The sequence below is a fragment of the Theropithecus gelada genome, chromosome X (genome assembly GCF_003255815.1).
Source record: "Theropithecus gelada isolate Dixy chromosome X, Tgel_1.0, whole genome shotgun sequence".
Taxonomy (NCBI): domain Eukaryota; kingdom Metazoa; phylum Chordata; class Mammalia; order Primates; family Cercopithecidae; genus Theropithecus; species Theropithecus gelada.
In genome coordinates, this window is record NC_037689.1 from 84919816 (window position 1) to 84941462 (window position 21647).

Here is a 21647-nt window from a genome sequence, read left to right on the forward strand (position 1 = left end):
GACTAGAAGTAGAATTGCTAGATGAAAATGTATCTCCATTTAAAAAGTTGATAGCTTCAGATTTCTCGCCAATGAAGTTCAATTATTATTATCATTATTATTATCATCATTATTTTGAGACAGCATCTTGCTTGGTTGTCCAGGCTGGAGTGCAGTGGCGTGATCTCCACTCACTTCAGTCTCAACCTCCTAGGCTCACACAATCCTCCTGCCTCAGCCTCCTAAGTAGTTGGGACTACAGGCACACACCACCAGCTTGTCGTATCTTTCTCAGTGAATAAAACAACCTGTTTTGTTCTCTTTAGTGCTTTTTACTCTGAGTTCTCGATGTTTAGGATATTGATGTTGTTACGAGTTTCTTTCCTCCTTCCTTTTCTTTCTTTCTTCCTTTTTTTTTTTTTTTTGCTTCTTTCTTTCCCTCATTCCCTCCCTCCCTTCCTTTTTTTCTGCTAGTATTTTACTGTCATATATATATTTTTTCTATTTCTGCTTTAGGTGAAACTCACAGAAATAGTATATAACTTGACTTTTAAAAACAAAATCCTCAAAATAAGAGTTTGGTTTTTATTAGGAGATGTTAACCCATAATGCATGCTGATATATTTAGATTCCTGCGTTTTTGTTTACTTTTCGCATCCTTTTTTTTGCACACCCCCAGCAACATTTCTTGACCTTTGTTCAGAATGAGTTTTTCTCTTTGTTCCACATATTATTACTTTAATGGTTTGAAAGTTATACATTCTATTTCTATTATGTTGCTACCCCTAAGATTTTTGTTCTCTTGTGCATTTTGTTTCCAGTAAGAACAAAACTTTGCTACTGTTGTGAACATAGGAAATGTTTACATTGGCTGTAAATATTAGAGTTCCATTATAAAGCGCAATTTAAAGACTTCAGAATTCAGTAAAATGGTATAAATCCAAAAGACATAACTGTAATATGTTTTAACTGCAATGCAATACCAGAATATGAACCTGTGTTGTGTCTTATGATCTCTTGAATAGAGAAGCTTGGTTTTGTGATTAGCAGCAACAAATTCAACACTAAACAGCTTCAGTTTGCTTTAACAATAAGGTTAAAAAAATTTAAGCTTACTGCAACCCTAAATATAGTTTCACAGGTTTAATACTTTCGGTACAACCATAACACGTAACATAGGATGTGATGTAGTAACGTAATTACTCTCACATTGGACTTAATCAGAAAGAATTTGCAGATTTTATTTTATTTAAAAAAAAAACAGAAGGGAATATAGCTAAATATTTAACATTAGTTAAAGCTGGGTGTTCGTGACATTTTTCGCTGTCCTTTGCTGTATCCTTGACGATTTCATCATTTAAGATGAAATAATGCTTTCGGGCCCACCCTGATTTGTGGAGAGCAGCTGCCGCCCCCGCCACATCAAGGGGGCGGGCTCCAGCTGACTTCACAATCACTTCCGCCGCCGCAGTCGCCACCCGCCCCGCTGCTGTCTGGCGGGGGAGGAGCTCGAGACCGGGAGCAGCGGCTCTGGCGGTCGTGGCGGTCGGAGGTCCGAGAGCTCTGCTTCTCTGAAAAGCGTGTGGCTTTCTGGACTTGGTGAGTGAAAGGCTGATTGTTTCCTCGATTCATCCGGGCGCTGGCGGTGGCGCGAGTGGTCGGGCGCAGTGCGAGTGGCCGGGCACGGGGACGAGGATTTTGCGGGGTTCCTGGGAACTGCTTTTCAGGTTCGCCCCTCGGGAAGGGGTGGGGCGGACGCGGGACCTGACTGCAGAGTGAGGCCCATGTTCTACATCGGCCTGTTCTGGGGCCGCATCCTCCGCTGCCGGGAACCCCTTTCGTGTGGCGCGGTCCCCACTCGAGTGGCTTTCATCGCTATTGGGAGGGTAGTGGTGGTCGCGGCCCTCTCCCACTTCTCCCTGCCTCTCCTCCCCTCTCCTTCCTTCTTCCCTCCTCGGCCCCTTTGCGGAGCACTCCGTGGCCTTTCTTCCCATATTTTGCTGTTGTTTTGCCAAATGGTAAATGGTTAAGATTTTTAGGTAAAAATACTGTTCCCAGGGAAAAAATTGTAAGGAGGAAAAAATAATTATTCTCAGGGAAAACTAGACCCACGCACGCCCTTTTCTTTCATTTTGCCTCTTCCCTGCTACATCGGTTTGGGTCTCCCGTTTGAGCTGATGGCCTTTTCCCACCTCTTATTATGACATTGCGTACCCCCTACCCCACACCCCTCCGTGTCTCGCGAGCACGCGCCCCCGCACAGAAGCTTTCCATTGCAGCCCCCTCCTTGCCCCTCCATCCTCAAGGTTCCAGTGCGTCTTCTCTCCCGCGCATGCGCAGGCACACGCAGCACACACCCTCTCACACACCCTCTCACACACCCTCTCACACACCCTCTCACACACCCTCACACCCTCCCATGCCTTCCCCCTCCTCTATCCGCCTACCACATACACACCTCTAGCACCGGCCCCCTCCCTGCTCGGCCTCTGCGTGCTCTCGCGAACACATGCCTATTCACACACCCCCTCAGGCTGCTCTCCTTCTTCCTTCCTGTCATATACACACATAAGGACATCCTTCTATTGCTGGCCAGTGACATGCATATACAACCACATGTGCTCATTCATACCCCCTCCTCAAATGCTCTCCTCTATTGATCTCTCCGCCACGTGTGTCAGACACAGCTCTTTCGCTGGTCCCTGAGGTGTACACACACACTCACATAAATCCTTCTATGGGGACACCACCTGCTTCCCTGCTTGCCATATCCACACAGGCAGGCATCGTTCTTTGATTGCCGGCCTCTGTTCCATCCACCTCAAGCGCATCCGTCTCCAGTGCTGCGCCACTCCCGACCCCCGCTTCCGTTTGTGCCTGCTGCATTTGCGCACACTGACATTTCTCCATTGTTGCCTCCCATTTTGACTAACATACGCACACACAAACTCTCAGACACTCCTCTCCATTGCCAACCATACACTCCCCTGCCTGTGACATACACATAAACATGGGCATCCTTCTGTAGTTTCAGCTGCCACACATACAGCGACACACACAAACACCTTCCCTTTCCTCATAGATACACACACCCCTCTCCTCCAAAGCCACCCCACCCATGCCTGTCATTTTCATACCCACATCCAGAATCATTCCAACACTCATACCCTTTCCCCCTACAAACATAAACATCCCTCTGTTGCAGGATTGCTGGTCCCCTTCCACCTGTCCCTCTCCTCTTGATAGACACATAGGGACTTGTGCGCACACAGCAATCTGTATTTTCCACTCTATTCCAATTTGCATTTCTCCTGTATGTCTGCAGCACTCAGAAAAACGCAGACACCCCATAAAAAGAAAACTACAGCAGTCTTTCCTTTCCCCACATTGGCACAATTCTACAGTACTTCACCCACCTTCCAAGTGTCCGGTCACCCCCCATCTTCCGTCAGATTCTCCCCTAAGTCTGGCTTTCCTGCAAACCCAGTCTTGTAATCATTTTGCCAACATTAAAAATGTGTTCCAGGTCTACACCTGTCACTGGAATGCTACTCCAGGCCTTAGAAGAAAGTGAAACTAAATTTAAAGGCCCCTTATTCTTTCAGTTACGTGCCTGCTGAAGTGAAAATAATTCTCCCTGCTCCTTTATTCTAAACTGATTTTACTTTCCCATCTGAAAAACGTGTGCAGGGAGCAGGAATCTTTCTGCCCGAGCCCCAGCTGTATTGAAAACCCTCCTAAGTCAGAGTGACGGGTCAGGAATCTAGCAAGCCTGTATGGCCCAATCCAACAGGAGGGTATCAGTCCAATACAGGTAGGAGGTATGGAAGAAGGCATGCTTATGTCAGTTTCAGGCCACCCACGAGCCAGCGGGAAAGGATTGCCAGCCAGAGAAAGACGAACTCCAAAGTCCCAATGCACAGATCAGCCTCCAGTCAAACCACCAAGAGGAGCCGATCGCCATTTTCCACTACTCGTCGTAGTTGGGACGACAGCGAGAGTTCGGGAACCAACCTAAATATTGATAATGAGGACTATTCCAGGTATCCGCCAAGAGAGTACAGAGCTTCGGGTAGCAGAAGAGGAATGACCTATGGACATATTGACTCTTATGGGGCAGATGATAGTGAGGAGGAGGGGGCTGGGCCTGTTGAGCGACCGCCAGCGAGAGGAAAAACTGGCAAGTTTAAAGATGATAAGCTGTATGACCCAGAGAAAGGGGCAAGGTCTTTGGCTGGGCCACCTCCACAGTTCTCTAGTTTTAGCTGTGATGTGAGAGAGGAGCGAGACAAGTTAGACCCAGTCCCTGCAGCAAGATGCTCAACTAGCAGAGCTGACTTCCTGCCACAAAGTAGTGTGGCCTCACAGTCGTCTTCTGCTGAAGGCAAGGTGGCTACAAAAGGTGACAGCTTGGAGAGGGAGAAAAGGGAGCAAAATTTACCTGCACGTCCCAGCAGGGCTCCTGTGAGTATTTGTGGTGGTGGGGAAAACACCTCAAAGAGTGCAGAGGAACCTGTGGTCAGGCCCAAAATCAGAAACCTGGCAAGTCCAAACTGCGTGAAACCAAAAATTTTTTTTGATACTGATGATGATGATGATATGCCACACAGTACTTCCAGGTGGAGGGATACTGCCAATGACAATGAAGGCCACTCAGATGGCCCAGCAAGAAGAGGCAGAGGCGAGAGTTCAAGTGGCTATTCTGAGCCAAAGTACCCTGAAGACAAACGGGAAGGGAGGAGTGACCAAGTGAAACCAGAAAAGGTGCCGAGACGACGACACACCATGGCCGACCCTGACTTCTGGACGCACAGTGATGATTACTACAAATACTGCGAGGAAGACTCTGACAGTGACAAAGAGTGGATTGCTGCTCTGCGTCGGAAATATCGAAGCCGAGAGCAAGCCCTGTCCTCCAGTGGTGAAAGCTGGGAGACTCTGCCGGGGAAAGAAGAGCGGGAACCTCCACAGGCTAAGGTGAGTGCCAGCACTGGCGCCAGCCCCGGCCCCGGTGCTAGTGCCAGTGCCGGGGCTGGCGCCGGGGCCAGTGCTGGCAGCAATGGCAACAATTACCTTGAAGAAGTTCGAGAACCATCTCTTCAGGAAGAGCAGGCATCCCTGGAAGAAGGAGAAATTCCTTGGCTCCAGTACAATGAGAATGAGAGTAGCAGTGAGGGGGATAATGATTCTGGTCATGAGTTGATGCAGCCTGGGGTATTCATGCTGGATGGAAACAACAACCTTGAAGATGACTCCAGTGTGAGCGAAGACCTAGAAGTGGATTGGAGCCTCTTTGATGGATTTGCAGATGGGTTAGGAGTGGCTGAAGCCATTTCCTATGTGGATCCTCAGTTCCTCACCTACATGGCACTTGAAGAACGCCTGGCCCAGGCAATGGAAACTGCCCTTGCACACTTGGAGTCTCTTGCAGTGGATGTGGAGGTGGCCAATCCACCAGCAAGCAAGGAGAGCATTGACGCTCTTCCCGAGATCCTGGTCACTGAAGATCATGGCGCAGTTGGTCAGGAGATGTGCTGCCCCATCTGCTGTAGCGAATATGTGAAGGGGGAGGTGGCAACTGAGCTGCCATGCCACCACTATTTCCACAAGCCGTGTGTGTCCATCTGGCTTCAGAAGTCAGGCACCTGCCCTGTGTGCCGCTGCATGTTCCCTCCCCCACTCTAAAGACCAAGGCTGTTTACTCCTGGTCTGATTATTTTCCCCATCTGAAATCCACAATACTGCAGGAGCCCTCTTGAAATTAACAATGGAAACAAAACCAGTCAGTCAGTTAGCCTAAACCTACTGATTCCTCGTGATTATTTCCAATGTGAAAACAGTTGTGTATGATTGCATTAAAAATCATATCATCTTTTAGAGGTTAGAAAAGGGAAAACTAAACTTTATAAATGCTACTTGAGATTGCAGTAAGAACATACGTTTTCTAACCTGAAAGTTAAATCGCATTTGTTTTCTTCAGTAGAATGTGTTGCTGTTACTTGTAATGTCAAGTGTATCTGTTAAATATGTCCAAAAGGCAAAATCATTTTTGTTGCATGTTATGGGTCGATGTTCCTGTAATTGCAGTGCTGTAAAAGCTTATTAAAGTTTTTCTTTTGGTTTTACATGGTATAATGGAATTCTTTGGTTTTGTCTGAAACAGTGGTACTGAATGACTTTATAATTGATCCCTTGCATTTGCATCAAAAACTTTAGTTTCACTGGAAATGCTGACTTCAACAATCGCAAAAAAAAAAAAAAAAAAAAAAAATGAGGGCAGTGACTTTAAAAGTAGGAATAAAGTGTATGGTTGTCCAGCTACTACAGGGAAAGAGTCAAATAGATGAAGAAGGAAGAAAACAAAGAAGGAAAGAAAGAAACAATAAGAAAGCATGGTAAAGAAACAAAACAATGCCAGGATTAAGTCCAAACTGAATGTAGGGATGAATGAGTTGAAATCACCTTTGAGAAAATAGAAACTCTCAGAGGGAATGGGTCCAAAAAAATAAAGCTATATGCGAATTTTATAGCTTAACACAGTGACACAGATAGGAATAGAAAAAATATGCCACACAAGTGCTACAGGAAAATACAGGTACTCACTTACACAGAGTGAACAGGTTTTAACATTTGGCTATATTTGCTTCAGAGATGTCTCTCTCTCTCTCTCTCTCTTTCTCTCTCTCTCTCCTGCCACCCCTCTCTTCTCTCTCTCTCTCTCTCTCCAATAAATAATTTTTTTTTAAGCACAGGTGAAGTTCCTCAGCCCATAATATTTACCTTCTTTCTTACACAGAGGTAAGAAACACACCAGAAAATGGTGTGTTTACTTCTTGTGTGTGTCTTTAGACATATATATGAGTGTGTGTATGTATGTATATGTGTGTATATATTCATAATCAAATACAGTATTAATGTTTTTTAAATGGATATAATTGATAGACTATATATATCATTTTGCAACTTGAATTTTACGCTCAACAGTGTTTTGGAGACTTAGCCATTTCAATATATGTGGATCTAGTTCATGCAGTTTTAACTGCTGTATACAAAATATTAATTGTATGAATTACCACACCTTATTTATCCATTTCCCTACTGGTGAACACTTAGGTTCTTCCCAGCATTTTGCGGCAATGAATATACTAAACAGATGTCCTTTTGTGCACATGTGTGACGTTCTCTAGAGGTAAGTATATGGAAGTGAAATTTCTGGGTTCTAGGGTTTGAGCATCTTCACCCCAACTAGATATTGCCAAATTGCTTTCCAAAGTCATTGTACTTGTTCATGCTCCTACTGACAGTTTCTGAGTGCTATTTCCACGCATCTCCAACAGGCTGGATGTTGTTCAAGTTCAACCTGACTCATAATCGGTGACATGTAAATTAACACACCGATGAAACATATTACATCTATTAGAAGCCAATAGCTTTTCTTCATGATAATATCTAGTTTGGGCTAGGAAGAGATGAAATGAAAAGACTCATGGGGTTGGTGTGCATATAAACTATAGCGGTCTTCTTGGAAAACAGTTTGGGTAGTAGCTATCTATCAGCATATTCAATTGGTGCATGCACTTCAGCCCAACCTGGGTTCCTTGCTAGTATGGAATTAAAACTATGCAGCAGTTAAAAGTTGGATATACTGATACGGAAAGATCTCCAAGACAGTGTTAAGAAAGCATAGTGTAGAGTAATATGTACAGTGTTTGTGTAAAATAAAACCTTACAAAACCAAACTTTATATGAAAATGCCTAAGAATGTCTGGAAGGCGACATGCCTAACTGATGGCAGGGGTTACCTCTAGGGAGGGACGGAGGATTGGGGGAAAGCAGTCAGGAAGGAGGCTTTTGTTTTTCACCTGAAATAATGAATTTGCTTCATATTTTTTACAGTGTCAGTGCATTTTCATGAATATTATTACAACAAAATAAGCAAAATCAAAAAATTTTCCAATTAGGAAAAGCAGGATGTCATTCTTCTCTCACTGCAAGTACAGAAATGTGGGTTGAAACTGCAGCTCTTTTTTCTGCAACTGGTCAAGCTGATATTTGTGACTTTATCCCTCACAAGTCATTCTAGGTTTCCCCTTGGCCTTCAGCCAGCACCTCAGCTGGTTATGGAGGCTCAGGAGTCTGAGTCCTTGGAGAGCCCTTTTAGGGTGGGGTTTTGGAGGTTTACCATTAACCTTTGCTGTGCTCTGACTGGCACCACCTAAGGAGGTATTTTAGGAGCACGCTTGGGTCCTAATCATCTTCCTTTCTGTTGCTATTGCATAGCAGTGACCCTAATTTGCCTTTTAGTCAGAATTAGTCTCTGCACAGAAACAGAAAGGGACACTTACTCAGTGCTCAAAGCCCCCTGCTGGTGTGTTGGAGCAACCTGCTACTGCAGTGTCTTGGTGGACTTGAGGCGTGCTCTACCAGGAAAGCCCACAGGCCCCAGGACCTGTACTCCTGGGGCCCTGAGCAGCTGTGACTTGGACCTGGGACATCAACTAAGCCCATCATACACTCGTGCCCAGTACTTTAAGGCTGGAGGGAGAAAGTCAGAGAAGCAGGGATCCTAAAGCATTTGTCCCCATGCTGCTGTGGTGATGATGGTGGTGGCAGCAGGGGCGGCAGCAGCAGTGGTACGGGGTGGCAGTGATGTGGGTCCCGTGCTGACAGTGCTGGCCGCCAATAGCTCCTATGGCAGGATGTGGCTGTGTGCTTGGCTGCCCAGTTCCTTTGCTCTTGCCAGTTTCTGATTCTCCAGCCTCTCTGACAATTCCCCAAGCTCCTCTATAGCTTTCCAATAAAACTTTTCTGATTCAACTAAACTAGCATTGGTTTCTGTTGTTTGTAACTAGGAACCCCAAGTACTTGCCAATACCATAGCCCACTTTTGTGGCTGTTTTCCTCATCATATGAGATATTCCACATGGCCAAGGGTCAGGCAATTTCTGTTTATGATGCAGTGGACCTGTCATTGGCACCCGGGGTCATGGTTTTAGAACAGCAGGCCTCAGGGGCCTCCAGACATGAAGCAGTCATTTATGAGAATAAGTTGTTTGGATATTCATTGAAGGTATCACCCACTATACTTTACTTCTGGGTTTCTGGTCTTGTTTTCTGGCTGTGAAATAAAAAACCCCAGATTTGGTCAATCATTTGAGGCATAAAGCACTACATCTTGCAAGAGAGCACTGTAACTTCCTGAGGTGGTCTCCCCAGCTGGCACTACAGCTGAACCATTAGAAGGCTCTTACTGTGCCCTAAGGCCCTACCCTTCTCTTAGCCCTTTGTTTCAGTGAAACCCTTCCATGGAAGTGCCTAAGGACCTCTGACCTGAAGTGTCCTTTCCAGCTCTGTTTAAATTTTATTCATCCTTTAAAAAGTTCATCTGTGGCCGGGCGCAGTGGCTCACGCCTGTAATCCCAGCACTTTGGGAGGCTGAGGTGGACTGATCACGAGGTCAGGAGTTTGAGACCAGCCTGACCAATGTGGTGAAACTCTGTCTCTACTAAAAATACAAAAATCAGCCAGGCATGGTGGCGGGTGCCTGTAGTCCCAGCTACTCAGGAGGCTGAGGCAGAAGAATGGCTTGAACCTGGGAGGTGGAGGTTGCAGTGAGCCGAGATCGCACCACTGCACTCCAGCCTGGGCAACAGAGCGAGACTCCGTCTCAAAAAAAGAAAAAAAAAAAAAAAAACTAATTTGCCAGCTCCTGAAAAGAAAAATTCAATATCCCCTAGCTCCTTGCCTCTCTGTGTCTCCCATCTCTAAGTTCTTGATGTCAAAAGCTATGTGTGAGCCATTTCTACAGTCCCAGCATGCACTGCTTGGCACAAAAGTGTTCTGCAACACTGGGTGACAGCGTGAATAGATTCCTCTCCCAAGGTAGGCTCAAGCAGGGGCTGTGTTCAGAGAACGCAGTAGGAGTCATGGGGACTTGGACCAAGCTTAGCCCCACTCCCACCCCCAGCCTCTGAGGCCCTGGCGCCCCCCTCCCCTCCTGCCACCCTCTCAACCCTCAAACTCTATCCCATTTTCTGTTTGTCCTGTGGAATCCCCAGTGTGTCAGAGGCTGTTCTCATACCCAAGGCCTGTGGAGAGAAGGTGGCGTTTATCTGAAGATGGAGAAATACATGGCAACAAGTTTCAGCATGCCCCTCTTGGGCCTGGATTGAACCTCTGAATAAAATGAAGCTGATAGGGTGTTTGCCGACACGGTCCCAGCCTTGCACAAGGTCTGGTGTGGAGCAAGCCAGATTCTGGGACCCCTGGGCAACCCTTTCAGCCTGCCTTGGCATATGCCTCTGCAGCCTGGAACTTAGTGGCTAGGCCCTTTGCTGTGGGTTTTGCTGACCCCTGGAGGCCCCCCTTCCTCCTGTTTCCTCCCTGGGTACTTCACTATCCCAAGAAGGGTGGTAAAACATTAGTGAGACTTCACAATCTCTCACATTTGGATAAGATTTCCCCAGACCCCTTTGCATTCACTGATTTCACTAGACCCTGCCATCAACCCCAGGTGAGTGGTAAGGAGACCAATGTTCAGAAAGGTGATGACATTCTGAAGACAGAGCAAGAGCATGTTTGCTTGGTGGGGGAGGGCAGCAGAGATGTTTTCTCCCCATCCATCCTAGTCCCAGCGTGGTGAGGAGCACCTGGGGATCTGGACGTCAATGTAGAACCCCCAACTGGCTGCAGCTAGACCCCATTCAGGCACTCTGGTCATAAGCACTGTGTGCTACCTGTGTCCAAGCACAGCACTGTGGGACCAGGGCAAGAGCAGCCCAGGGGCACGCAGACAATAGAAGTCAGGCACTTTGGTAGGAGGAAGAGGAGAAACAAGACATATACGTAGAAGAATTCATACATAGAACTGAGGACTAGCAGATAGTGTCTGCTCATAGTCAAGAGGTGTGTGGCTGGGCCACCGAACCCATGGAGACAGATCTTCAGGGACCCAGGGAACCAAGCCCAAGGCTCTGCTCAGTCAGGACCATGCTCGAATTGCATTCAGCAAACACATTTCTGCCCACTCTTGCACTCAAAAACGGAGGTTCAGAGTTGGCTAGTTTAGCTCAACAAATATTGATTGAGCTCCTGCCTGTGGTGTGTTCAACTGGGGCCTGCAAGAGATGAGTAGGGCTTAGTCCTTCCCTCAAAAAGCTCATAGTCCAGTGTGGGAGACAGACAAACATAGGTTTGCCATATTCTTTGTGAAAGGCAATGTGGAGGCAGGCACAGGGTGACCTGAGAGCAAAGAGCCTGGCTGGCCCAGCTGGGAAACAGGTAAGGAAAGGGAGTGTAGGATGGGCCCTTTCTACATTGTCGGGTTGTCTTTGATGGTGGAGGTGTCAATTGTTACCATTTGTTTGAAGGGCCCTTTAGTAAAATGTATTAACATTTAAAATCCACATACTTTTTGACCCAGCAATTCCAGTAGTAGGAATTTATGCTACATGTGCAAAAGCACAAAGTTGTTTGTACAAGTATCTTTATTGTTGCATTGTTTGTAGTAGCAAGAGACAGAAAGGCATTTCAATGTCCATTACTAGGGGCCTGGTTTAATAAATTATGGCACAGCCATCAGATACTTCGCTAGACAGCCTATACCCAGCATGAGGCACATCCACAGTTATTGCCGTGCAGCAGTATCAAAAAATCAAGAAGTTACAAAAGCAAGGCGTGAAACAGTGGGCAGTTATTATCATTCACGTTTCACAAAAGATACATATTCATTTGTACTAACGAATATACAGAATATCTCAGGAAAGACGATATATAAGAAACGGGCCAAAGTGAGGGACAAGAGAAGCCTCAATTCTCACTGTATGCTTTTTCCCTTTTGGAGTTTTTGTTATGTTAATTTGATTTTGTTTTTATTTTTGTTCGTTTTCTTCTTGCTTTTTTTTTTTTTTTTTTTTTTTTTTTACCATGTGTATACATGACAGAAACAGAGAAAGAGGGAGGGAGGGAGAGAAAAGGGCAGAAATCTCAGGCAAAGGGCCGGAATGAACAAAGGCATGGAGGTATGAAACAGTACCGTGTGTGGTGTAGGGTGTGTGTGTGTGTGTGTTTGTGTTGTGCATGTGAGACCCTGAGTTGTGAAAGAAAGACCCTCCCAAGTGACATCTAGTAATGTAGTAATGAAGTGGGGAGTCTATTGTCAGGATATAAATGGAAAAACGCCAGTCGGGACTTTCAGCTACAAGGTCAGGCCCCCGCCGGGGAACCAGAAATTGTGGCTCCAGCAGGTCTCCAACGGAGAAGAAGAACTGCAGTTGAGCTAGCCTCATGAAGACATGATGTGGGGGCTGGAAGGTGGCCCAGCACTGAAAGCAGGTCCACCATGATCTCAGGTATGTAAAAGAGACCTCCACATTGTATATGTGCATAATAAAAAGATTATCAGGAAACCTACCATGAAGTTAGCTAACAGTGATTCTCTCTTAGTGGTGGGATGTAGTTAATTTAATTTTAATTGTCTTTCCTTTTTGAGGGCATTTCTTAAATTCTCTTCAACAAGCAGATGATTGGGGAGAAAGAATTAAGAGACAATTAAAATGTTGCTCGAACACTGACTGAAACCTCTCAGGCCGGGATCTTCCTGAGGGAAGCCAAGCAGGCCCTCGTTGGCCACCCTGGTCCTATGTTGGAGTTGCAAAGAGGCTTTGCACCCAGGCAGTGTCGCCTAGTGGAACGACCACAGCATTTGGAGTCAGACCTGGGTCTGAAGCAGTTTTAGTGCTAATTAACTGCGAGTCTTGATCAAGCATATGCCCTCTCTCAGCTTTGGTTTGCTTATTTATAAAATGGGACCCCCAAAAAATCCCTATCCCATAGAGTGATGGGAATGAGCAAATGATAGACAAAATATACTATACCATCTTAATGGGACTGTTGTTGTTTGTTGTTGTTTTTCCTAGCTCTTTTTTCTCTGGGCTGGGGCAGTAGGAGCTTAAGGTTCAGAAGGAAAACAAACAAACAAACAAACAAACTACTCCCTGGATAGAAAGAATCCCTCCACCTCATCGTTCTCTCTTCAGCAACTTAGCAAGGCTGGCTCCGGATGCCTGGCCCCAGTCTGGAGAAAAATAGTTAGCAGGACTCCAACATTCCCTTTGGAAGCGGAGTGTTGCACGATGGTGGGGTGGGGGCGGGAGTAGGGGGAGGAAGCAAAATGTTTGCTATTTTTTTTCTGTGCAATTGACTCTGCTGGCCCAGGCACTTTGCTCACTGCTGTCTACATGCACAGATGGTGGCTTAGCCTCTTGGTGAAGGGCTTGGCTTCCTGTTGCGCGTGCCCACCCCATCCAGGCCTGCTGAGGAATGTGGGCTGGTCCAGGCTGGATGGGCTCTGTGTCTCCTGTGGCCCCTCCCAGAGCCCCAGTCTGACCCCTCCGCAGGCCTAGATGAAGGAGCTTCTGTGTCATGGGGCCCCCGCCTGATTAGACATGGCTGCCACATCGACTCCTCCCTCCCAGGCTGGGCACTGGGAAAAGAAAGGCCCAAAGCTTGCCCAGAGTCCCTTCAGCTAAGAGGGTAGCTGACCTGGGATCTTATCTAGGGTTGTGAGAGTCGGAAATTCCTGCTGGTCTCTTTGTTCTCACGTGGAAAAGTCCCACAGCACCAAGTTTTTAGGCCAGAGAGGATGGGGGCTTCTATGGCCCAGTCCCCAAGGGTTGTCAGTGAAGGCTTAGGACATGTAAGTGCAAATCTCGTCCTGTGTTGGCTCTGCAGAGGTAGAGCTAGTCCATTGGCTATAGATGGGTAGTGTGAGGCAGAGGTGGTAAGGCCCATGATCACCAGAGAATTGTCAATTGGGGTTTTAAAATGCACCTTCCTCCCCTGCCATGAATGGGAGGGGTTCTTTGCACTGTTTTTTTTTTTTTTCCCTCTCTTCTCTAGGTTGAAAGAGTCACTTGACTATTTATCAGCTCTAGATCTTTAGTGAGACACTTCACCTCTCTGAGCCTCAGTTTCCTTATCAGTTGAAGGGGGATGGTAACCTCACAGAACTGCTTCAAAGAGGACATGAGGGACTAGTGCCGTGGTCGTACACAGGAGGCACTCTAAAAGTGCCATTTCCTTCCTATATTTATTAAGTACTTCCTTTTGTGGAGCACTGGGAAATCCAAAAGTGAGGAAAATGGTCTCTGCCCTCAGTCTCATGGGTTATTGGCCACTAGCCCAGGCTTGACCTTGAGCCCTGCTTCTGACCAGCGGAATTCTGGCCTGTTTCTGGAGTTGCTGATGCTGCCTCAGGGCCTGTTTGATGCCTGAGGCTCAGGCTTCCTTTTGCTGGTCTAGCCTTTGTAGCCTCAGCCCAGTGGCAAGAGCCCACAGTCTGATGACAGTCCTTCCTGGGCAGCCTGCCAGCCTGTTAAACACTTCCCTAAGTATCATCTCAGGGAATTTTCCCAGCAGCTCTATAAGGAAGGTGCTCTGATCACTAGTCTCAAAGATACCTGCCTTCAGGTCTGAGTTTTGCACTTCACTTGCTCTGTGACCTTGGGCAAGAGCCTGAAGTGCTCTGTGCCTCAGTTTTCTCATCTGTAAAATGGGAGTTAAATAATAGTAGCTCCCTTTGCAGGGAGCAGGTGCATAGGACAGTGCCTGGCACATATTAAGCTCTCAGCACTTGCCAACTGCCATCCTTAGGAAACTGAGGCTCAGAGGGGGAAATGACCTGTTCAGGGTCACATAGCTAGGAAGCAGCAGAGCTGGAGCTGCTAGTCCAGACTTCTTGGCAGTAACTGTTATGCTACCCTTTGCTTCATATCCTTTGGATTTCTGGATGCTGCACCTAGAGGTCCTATGACAGGCCTCTGCCAGCTAATGAGGACTCGGTTGGATTTCCTTGTGCTGAATTCTTGACAGGACCATGGCAAGCTCCTGCTGTCATATTCTTGCAATCCGACCCACTGCTTCCCAGCCCAGCCTGGCCTCTCCCTGGACTCCTGGAACTTGGTTTATGGTCAGGCCTTGCCTCACTGCATATTTTAAATAATAAAATTAACAATGCGAATAGAACACTGTGCTACCTGGCACTTTAAAATATCAATGTAGTCAACCCTGAGATTAGCCCTGTGAGGTAGGTGCTATCATCATCCGCATCTTCTACACAAGAAAACTGAAACACAGGGAGATTAAGTGACTTGCTCAAGGCCACACAGTTATGAGTGGTAGAGCCAGTTGTGTTTTTAGTAGCGATGGAGTTTCACCGTGTTGGCCAGGCTGGTCTCGAACTCCTGACCTCAGATGATCTGCCTGCCTTGGCCTCCCAAAGTGCTGGGATTACAGGCGTGAGTCACCACGCCTGACCTGAATCCCTGCTTTTAACCATCGTGTTCTGGCTCGTCTTGTCGGCCCCATCCCACTGCAGTGAGCCCAGCTGTGCCTGACACAAAACTCCATGGGAGTGTGAACCAGATCAGATTTATTCACAGCCAAATCTTCAGTGGCTAGCACGGTGCCTGGCACACGGTAAGGGCTTAATGAAAAGTTGCCGAATGAGTAAATGAATGAAGGAAGCTGAAATAGGGTCGTGGCCACAGGGAAGAGAGATGAGACAGATTTGAGAGATAAGAGAGAACTGAACAGATTGGGAGACCAATCCAAACGGGGATATGAGGAAGTCTTGGATGACTCCCAAGATTTTGGCTTGGGTGGCTGAAGGATGAGGTCATTTACTGAGATAGGAGCCATATAGGAGAGACCGAATGCACGGGTGTGGAAAGTGGCATTGATGAATTCAGGTTAGGATGTGTCAAGGGCGAGGAGCCTTTGAAACAGGCAAGGGATGTCCAGGAGGCTTTGGGATCCAAGTCTCGGAGTTTAGAAGACAGATTTGGGCCTCCTGCCCAGCCCTCTCCCAGTGCCCCTCCTCCTTCAATCATACACTAAACCGCTGGCCCAGCGGCTTTTACTCTTCCTACTGGGAAGGAAAGGAAGGAATCTTTGATGGTGGGAATGGGAGGGGGCTAGACTTTTCTAAACCAAACAAACGCATACACAGTGCCTGCTTGTTGCGTATCAGCTTGCCTGGCTCTGGGCACATGTAGGCTGGCTTCCAGGGCCGACCTCCCCCAACCACCCACAGGCCCCTGCCGCCTGCTCCCTGCCAAGGTGAGCTCTGACAGGGCGACTTGTCATCTTTTCAACACCTCATTTTTCCCTCCTTACTCACTGCCCAGGGAGAGGTCCTTCCTGTTTGCACACCTCAGGGGCTAGGCCAGGAGGAGGAACAAAAACAGCCTTCATGGTGGAGGGGGAGGGGAGGGCAAAAGGAGAGGGGTGAGAGAAGAGGAAGAGAGGGAAGAGACGGGGTGAGGAGTAGGGGAAGAAGAGAAGAAGAACCCAGCTCCTGCCTCCCCCTACCCTCCAACCCATCACACGCACCCGCACACCTCTCGCTCCCTCCCTCGCTCTCTGGGGAGGCTGATTCCCAAGTCAACCCAAGGTGGTCAGGATCCCAGCTGACTTTGGAAACTAGCTGTCATGTCTTTTCCTACCTTCAGGAGAGGCTTGGACCTAGAGTTGCCCATCCCAAAAACCCCTGCTCAGTTTTCACCCCAGCAGGCCTAGGCCCAGGGCCTTTTTTCGCTGGCTTCCCCACCGTTTTTCTCCAGGTCTCCAGGTCAGCGGGTCCAAGGCTCTTCCGGCGCCCCCTCCCAATGCCGGCAGGGCCCGCCACCTCCTCAGAGCCCTGCCCCTCCGCGGCCGACCAGCAGGTAATCCCCTCCCCCTTCCTGCCCCCGGAGCTGCAGCCCCTTCCAATTAGCCCAGGCTCGGAGCCCCTAGGCTGGGACCCGCTTCTCCCCTCCCGCCCCTCCCCCACCCAGCTCCCACGTGGGGAGCCCGGCTCCCAGGCCTCGGCGGCCCCATTCACAGCGCCCTCCTCCATTGTCCTCGCACTGTCACTCACCCATGGTATTAGCATTTCTAAAGCCCACTTCTCCGTGTCGCCGCTGTGGCCCAGCCTCGGCCAAGGAACTTAGCCCTATAGAACAACTAACAATTATAACTAACCTTCAAGAGCACTTTAGAGTATATAATTCACTTTTCTATATAGCCATTTCATTTACTTCTCACAACAGCCCTTAGTGATGTGGAACACTGAAATCCACAGAAGTTCAGTGAGTTGCCCAAGGTCACAAAGTAATTTCCAAAGCCAAAATTTCAACTCAGGTTTGTCTGATGCTAGAGGCCACATTCTTTCCACTACACCATCTTGCCTCTCTGTCAGGCTGAGCTTGCTTCTGCTTGGCTGAGCTCTCTTAAAAGGTGGGTATGGTCGGGCGTGGTGGCTCATGCCTGTAATCCCAGCTCTTTGGGAGGCCGAGGTGGGTAGATCACCTGAGGTCAGGAGTTTGAGAGCAGCCTGGGCAACATGTCGAAGCCCATCTCTACTAAAAAAAATACAAAAAATTAGCCAGGCGTGATGGCACGCGCCTGCAGTCCCAGCTACTTGGGAGGCTGAGGCAGGAGAATCGCTTGAACCCAGGAGGCAGAGGTTGCAGTGAGACGAGATCTTGCCACTGCACTCCAGCTTGGGCAACAGAGTGAGACTCCGTCTCGAGAAAAAAAAAAAAAGATGGGCATGGTGGCTCACTACTCCTGGGGAGGGCATGCTGGATCCAGCCTGCAGAGGAGGGCCTGGGTTGTTTCCCTGCTGCCACTAACTGAGAGGCTCATAGGTGGTGCCTCCTTTAGGCCACTGCCTGGGCAAGACAGCTTGGCCTAAAACACTGCATGGGGAAGTGGTTAAGGACGCCGGAGCCAGATGGCCAGCTTCATATCTCAGCTCTGCCACTTGGCAGCTGGGTAGCCTTAGATAAGTGACTTAGTGTCTCTGTGCCTCAGTATTCCCTATGTAGTGAGGAGGATAATCATGATACCTACCTGACAGGGGTGTAATGAGCATTAAATGAGATAATATGCACAAGGGACATAGAACAGTGCCTGGACAGCGCCATGAGTCTGTCAGTATTATTGTGTGCTTGTCCACGGTTCTCTTGGGGTCAGGGGCAGCATGGTGTGAACAGAGGATAACTTTGTCATCAGACAGCCTAGGATTCAAATCCTAGCTCTGTCATTTACTAGCCTTGTGTGTCTTTGGATAAATGACTTACACTCTCTGGGCCTCAGCAGTAAAGTGGAGATAATAATAGCTCTCACTTCTCAGAGTTGTTATGATGATTAATATTTGCACAAGTGTTTTCTCGAAAAGTAGAATGCTATAAACTATAAGCTTTAAAAATTATTGTTATTAACTTTGCTCAAGATCCTACCCAAGATCTTTACATCCTTTGCCTCTTCCATTCTCACCTCTGACTCAGGAATTCCTTCCACTCCTCCTGGGCACTGGTTGCTTCCCAGTGCCCAATCTACCCTTCAACCATAGTAGACAAAACATTTTCTGAGCCTCCCCACTGACACTGAACATGCAGAAGATAGCCAAAAGACAGGACAGTCTCTGCGTTTGTACCCCTGTTTTCCTCTGGGTGGGGCGATAACCCTTCACATGTGCTCAACACTTTGAAGTCTACAAATTCTGTTTGCAAGTTAGTTATCTCATAGGCCCTTCCCTCATAACAACTCTGGGACTCAGGCAGGCTGGCTCTGTTGATCCCACCTTACAGATGGGGGCGCCAAGTCTCAGAGAAGGGAAGAAACCTACCCAAGGTCCCATAGCCAAAAGCTGTAACCAAGTCTTGGAATATTTGTCTCAGGGGCAATGTCCAAGCAAAATGTCCATTTTTTTTTTCTGTGTCCTGGACCACATTTGCAAAGGTTTTCCCCTATCAATACATACACTGGCCCATCCCACCGTCATAAACAAAGTCTTAAGTTACCAAAGAAAAATGACTTCTAGCAGGGTGTGGTGACTCACACCTGTAATCCCAGCACTTTGGGAGGTCGAGGAAGGAGGATTGCTTGAGACCAGGAGTTTGAGCCCAGCCTGGGAAACATGGCGAGACCCTGTATTTACAAAAAAAATAAAATTAAATTAGCTAGGTGTGGTGGCACACACCTGTAGTCCCGGCTACTCAGAAGGCTGAGGCAGGAGGACCCCTTGAGCCCGGGAGATCCAGGTTGCAGTGTACTGTGGTCGCGCCACTGCACTCCAGCCTGGGTGGCAGAGTGAGACTCTGTCTCAAAATAATGATAATGAAACAAAAAGAAAAATTATTTCTTTTTATGAACTGGAAGTAGAATACTTATTTTAATTCTACAACATTTGACCTTGGTGATAAGGCTACTCCAGTAATAACTTTAAGCAGGCTATATTTTCTTTAGAAGAATAATTCTAATAGGCCAACATGGCTCCAAGTGGATTATAACTAGCCCAAATCACTGGAAAATTCCCTTGTCTTCTGAAATCTCAGGATTAGAACTCTACTAAAAACACTTCTCTAATGGAAAAAGTGTTTTCATTTAGGCCAATGACTGTGAGCTTGGTCAGGAGGTAGGGATGTGCTGGTGGTGGATTACAGAATTCCCAAGGGCATGTGTAATTTGTAGAAGCAGATTCAAGATACCTATTTTCTTCCCCGTGATCTGACCTCCAGAAAGTCAAGCTTGTATCAAACCTTTTTGGTTGATATGGGATACACAGAATGTGGAGGTGGATGCGCATGAATGAAGATTGAGAAACACTGAGCCAGGAGGGTTCTCAAAAAGTTGAGAACCGACTGCCTGATATACTCCTGGGCTGACTTGTGCTTAAACTGCTCCTGTTGTTGGAAAGGTGACCTGACTCTGCATCAATTTAAGTGTCTATCTGTGACAGTCCAAGGCCGAGTTTCAGTGTCCTTTGGTTCTGAGGAATGAAGGGCCAAGTTCCACAAAACCAGGGATATTTCCAGAAGAGGCCACAGTTTTATGGTCTGGAGAAATGGGGCTCTACCAGTGCTCATCTTGCTTCCTGAGAACTGCATCACTTACTGGACTTTCTATTTTCACTAATAACTGGATACCCTCGGTGTGTGGGGAGATAGGAGGCGGTGGTGGTTGAATGTTTAAGCTGGAAGAGTCTTCAGGCCAATCCTCTCATTGTAATACAGTTGTAATATCTAGAGAAGGTGAAGTATTTATTCAAACTCCCTGGTCATGTAGCATCAGCACTGAGAGTAGAACCCAGGACTCTTAGCTCCCAAGTCAATATCCCTCTTGCTTCCTGCTTCCCTTGCACAGTGTACTGACCCTGCCTCTGCATTATTTTCGTTATCTTCTGTACTCTGGGCCCCTCCAGGTCCACACTGTGTCTCTGGATCAGTGCAATTCAATACAGTAGCCACTTGCTGCCTGTGGCTAGTCAGCACTTGACCTGTGCCTAGTTGGAATTGACATGTGTTGGAAGCAGAAATAAACACTGGACTTTGAAGATTTACTGTGGAAGGTCACAAGTAAAACATCTCATTAATAATTTTTATATTGATTACATGTTGAAATAATAGTTTGGACATATTGAGTGAAATAAAATATATTACTAAAATTAATTTCACCTGTTTTTAAAAAAACTTTTTGAACTGAGCTACTAGAAAATTCCATATGTGGTTCGCATTATATTTCTATTGGACAGCACCATGCTAAATCTCCAGTAGAGGTAACAATGCTGTCGGTTCTGAAGAGATGCCCCAGATAGAGCAGGGCAGGTAATGGGGGAAGGTCCCATCAGATGGCAAGAAGCCAAGGCCCTGCCTGGCAGGCAGGAGGGCCAGTGAGCCTAGGGTCGGAAAGTTGGAGAGGTATTAGGCAGGTGGGTGGCATCTGGTAAGACTCTGATAGGCAGCCAATCGAAGAATAGCCACAGGACATGGGGTTTGGAGGCCTGACTGCAATCCTGGGAAGACTGAGAAAACAGGGCAGCAGCCCTGGAAGGCAGTGATTATGTGCTTGAGGGCATGATCTTTATACTTGGCTGAATCCCACTTCTTATATATGCTAGCTGTGTGACCTTGGACATGTTACTCAACCTCTCTGTGCCTCAGGTCCCTCGCCTCAAATGAGAGCAATGCTGAGTTTCTATGTCATAGCATACATATAAAGCTCTTGGAACAGTGCCTGGCTCATAGTAAGCATTCAAAAGGTGTTAGTTATCATTGCTATTATTACTTGTCAGAGAAGTAAGTAGCGATTGTGTCCCTCTTATGGCATCCTTCCATAGTCCTATGATGGGCCCAAACAGATAAGCTTGGGGGTTAGCTGCTGGATCTGGGGTGCAAGGCAGAGGCACAAGTTGTTGTGAAACCAGTTGCAGGTGGTGATGACACCCAAGCCAGGGGTCTAAGAGTCCAGGTGAAGCTTCAGCTGAGTTTAAAGGTCAACCCCAGGGGCCAGGGTGCTGGCTCTGTGGCCACAGCCGTAGCCATAAGGGGCTGCAAGCCGAAGAAACCAGGTAGCTCAGCCCAACTTTGTCCCCGCTGCTGATTCTGGGAACATCTTTGAGATGTGAGAGGCTTTGTCCCAGCCCTGCCTATGCATAGGGATTCTGGGCCTTGGCACTGAGAGGGAAAATCACATAGAGACATAGAAATCCCTCTGTCTATAGCTCAAATAACAAGACCCAGCTCTTGCTGCAAAGCAAGAAGCAGCACTTGACTGCTCCAAATGCTGCTGTTTCTGTTTGTGCTTGTCTCTAGGCTTAGAGAGATTGTATAGGCAGACACGAC

General features: G+C 47.4%; 1 protein-coding gene across 5 annotated transcripts; it reads left to right on the top strand.

Annotated features, from left to right (window-relative positions):
- Nucleotides 1–1156: 1156 nt before the first annotated feature.
- On the top strand, nt 1157–6111 carry PJA1 (praja ring finger ubiquitin ligase 1). Of its 5 annotated transcripts, XM_025372990.1 has the most exons (3): nt 1428–1578; nt 3506–4022; nt 4590–6111. In XM_025372990.1, the coding sequence occupies exons 2-3, from the start codon at nt 3895–3897 to the stop codon at nt 5662–5664; spliced, it is 1203 nt and encodes a 400-aa protein (XP_025228775.1). In that variant the 5' UTR covers nt 1428–1578; nt 3506–3894; the 3' UTR covers nt 5665–6111. The 5 variants fall into 5 exon arrangements, with proteins under 5 accessions (XP_025228771.1, XP_025228775.1, XP_025228772.1 ...); XM_025372986.1 differs by having other exon boundaries at nt 1157–1578; nt 3828–6111; XM_025372987.1 differs by having other exon boundaries at nt 3506–6111.
- Nucleotides 6112–21647: the final 15536 nt, after the last annotated feature.

Coding starts and splice junctions, on each gene's coding strand:
- PJA1 (XM_025372986.1), top strand. CDS start 3,895: ATGCACAGATCAGCCTCCAGTCAAACCACCAAGAGGAGCCGATCGCCA.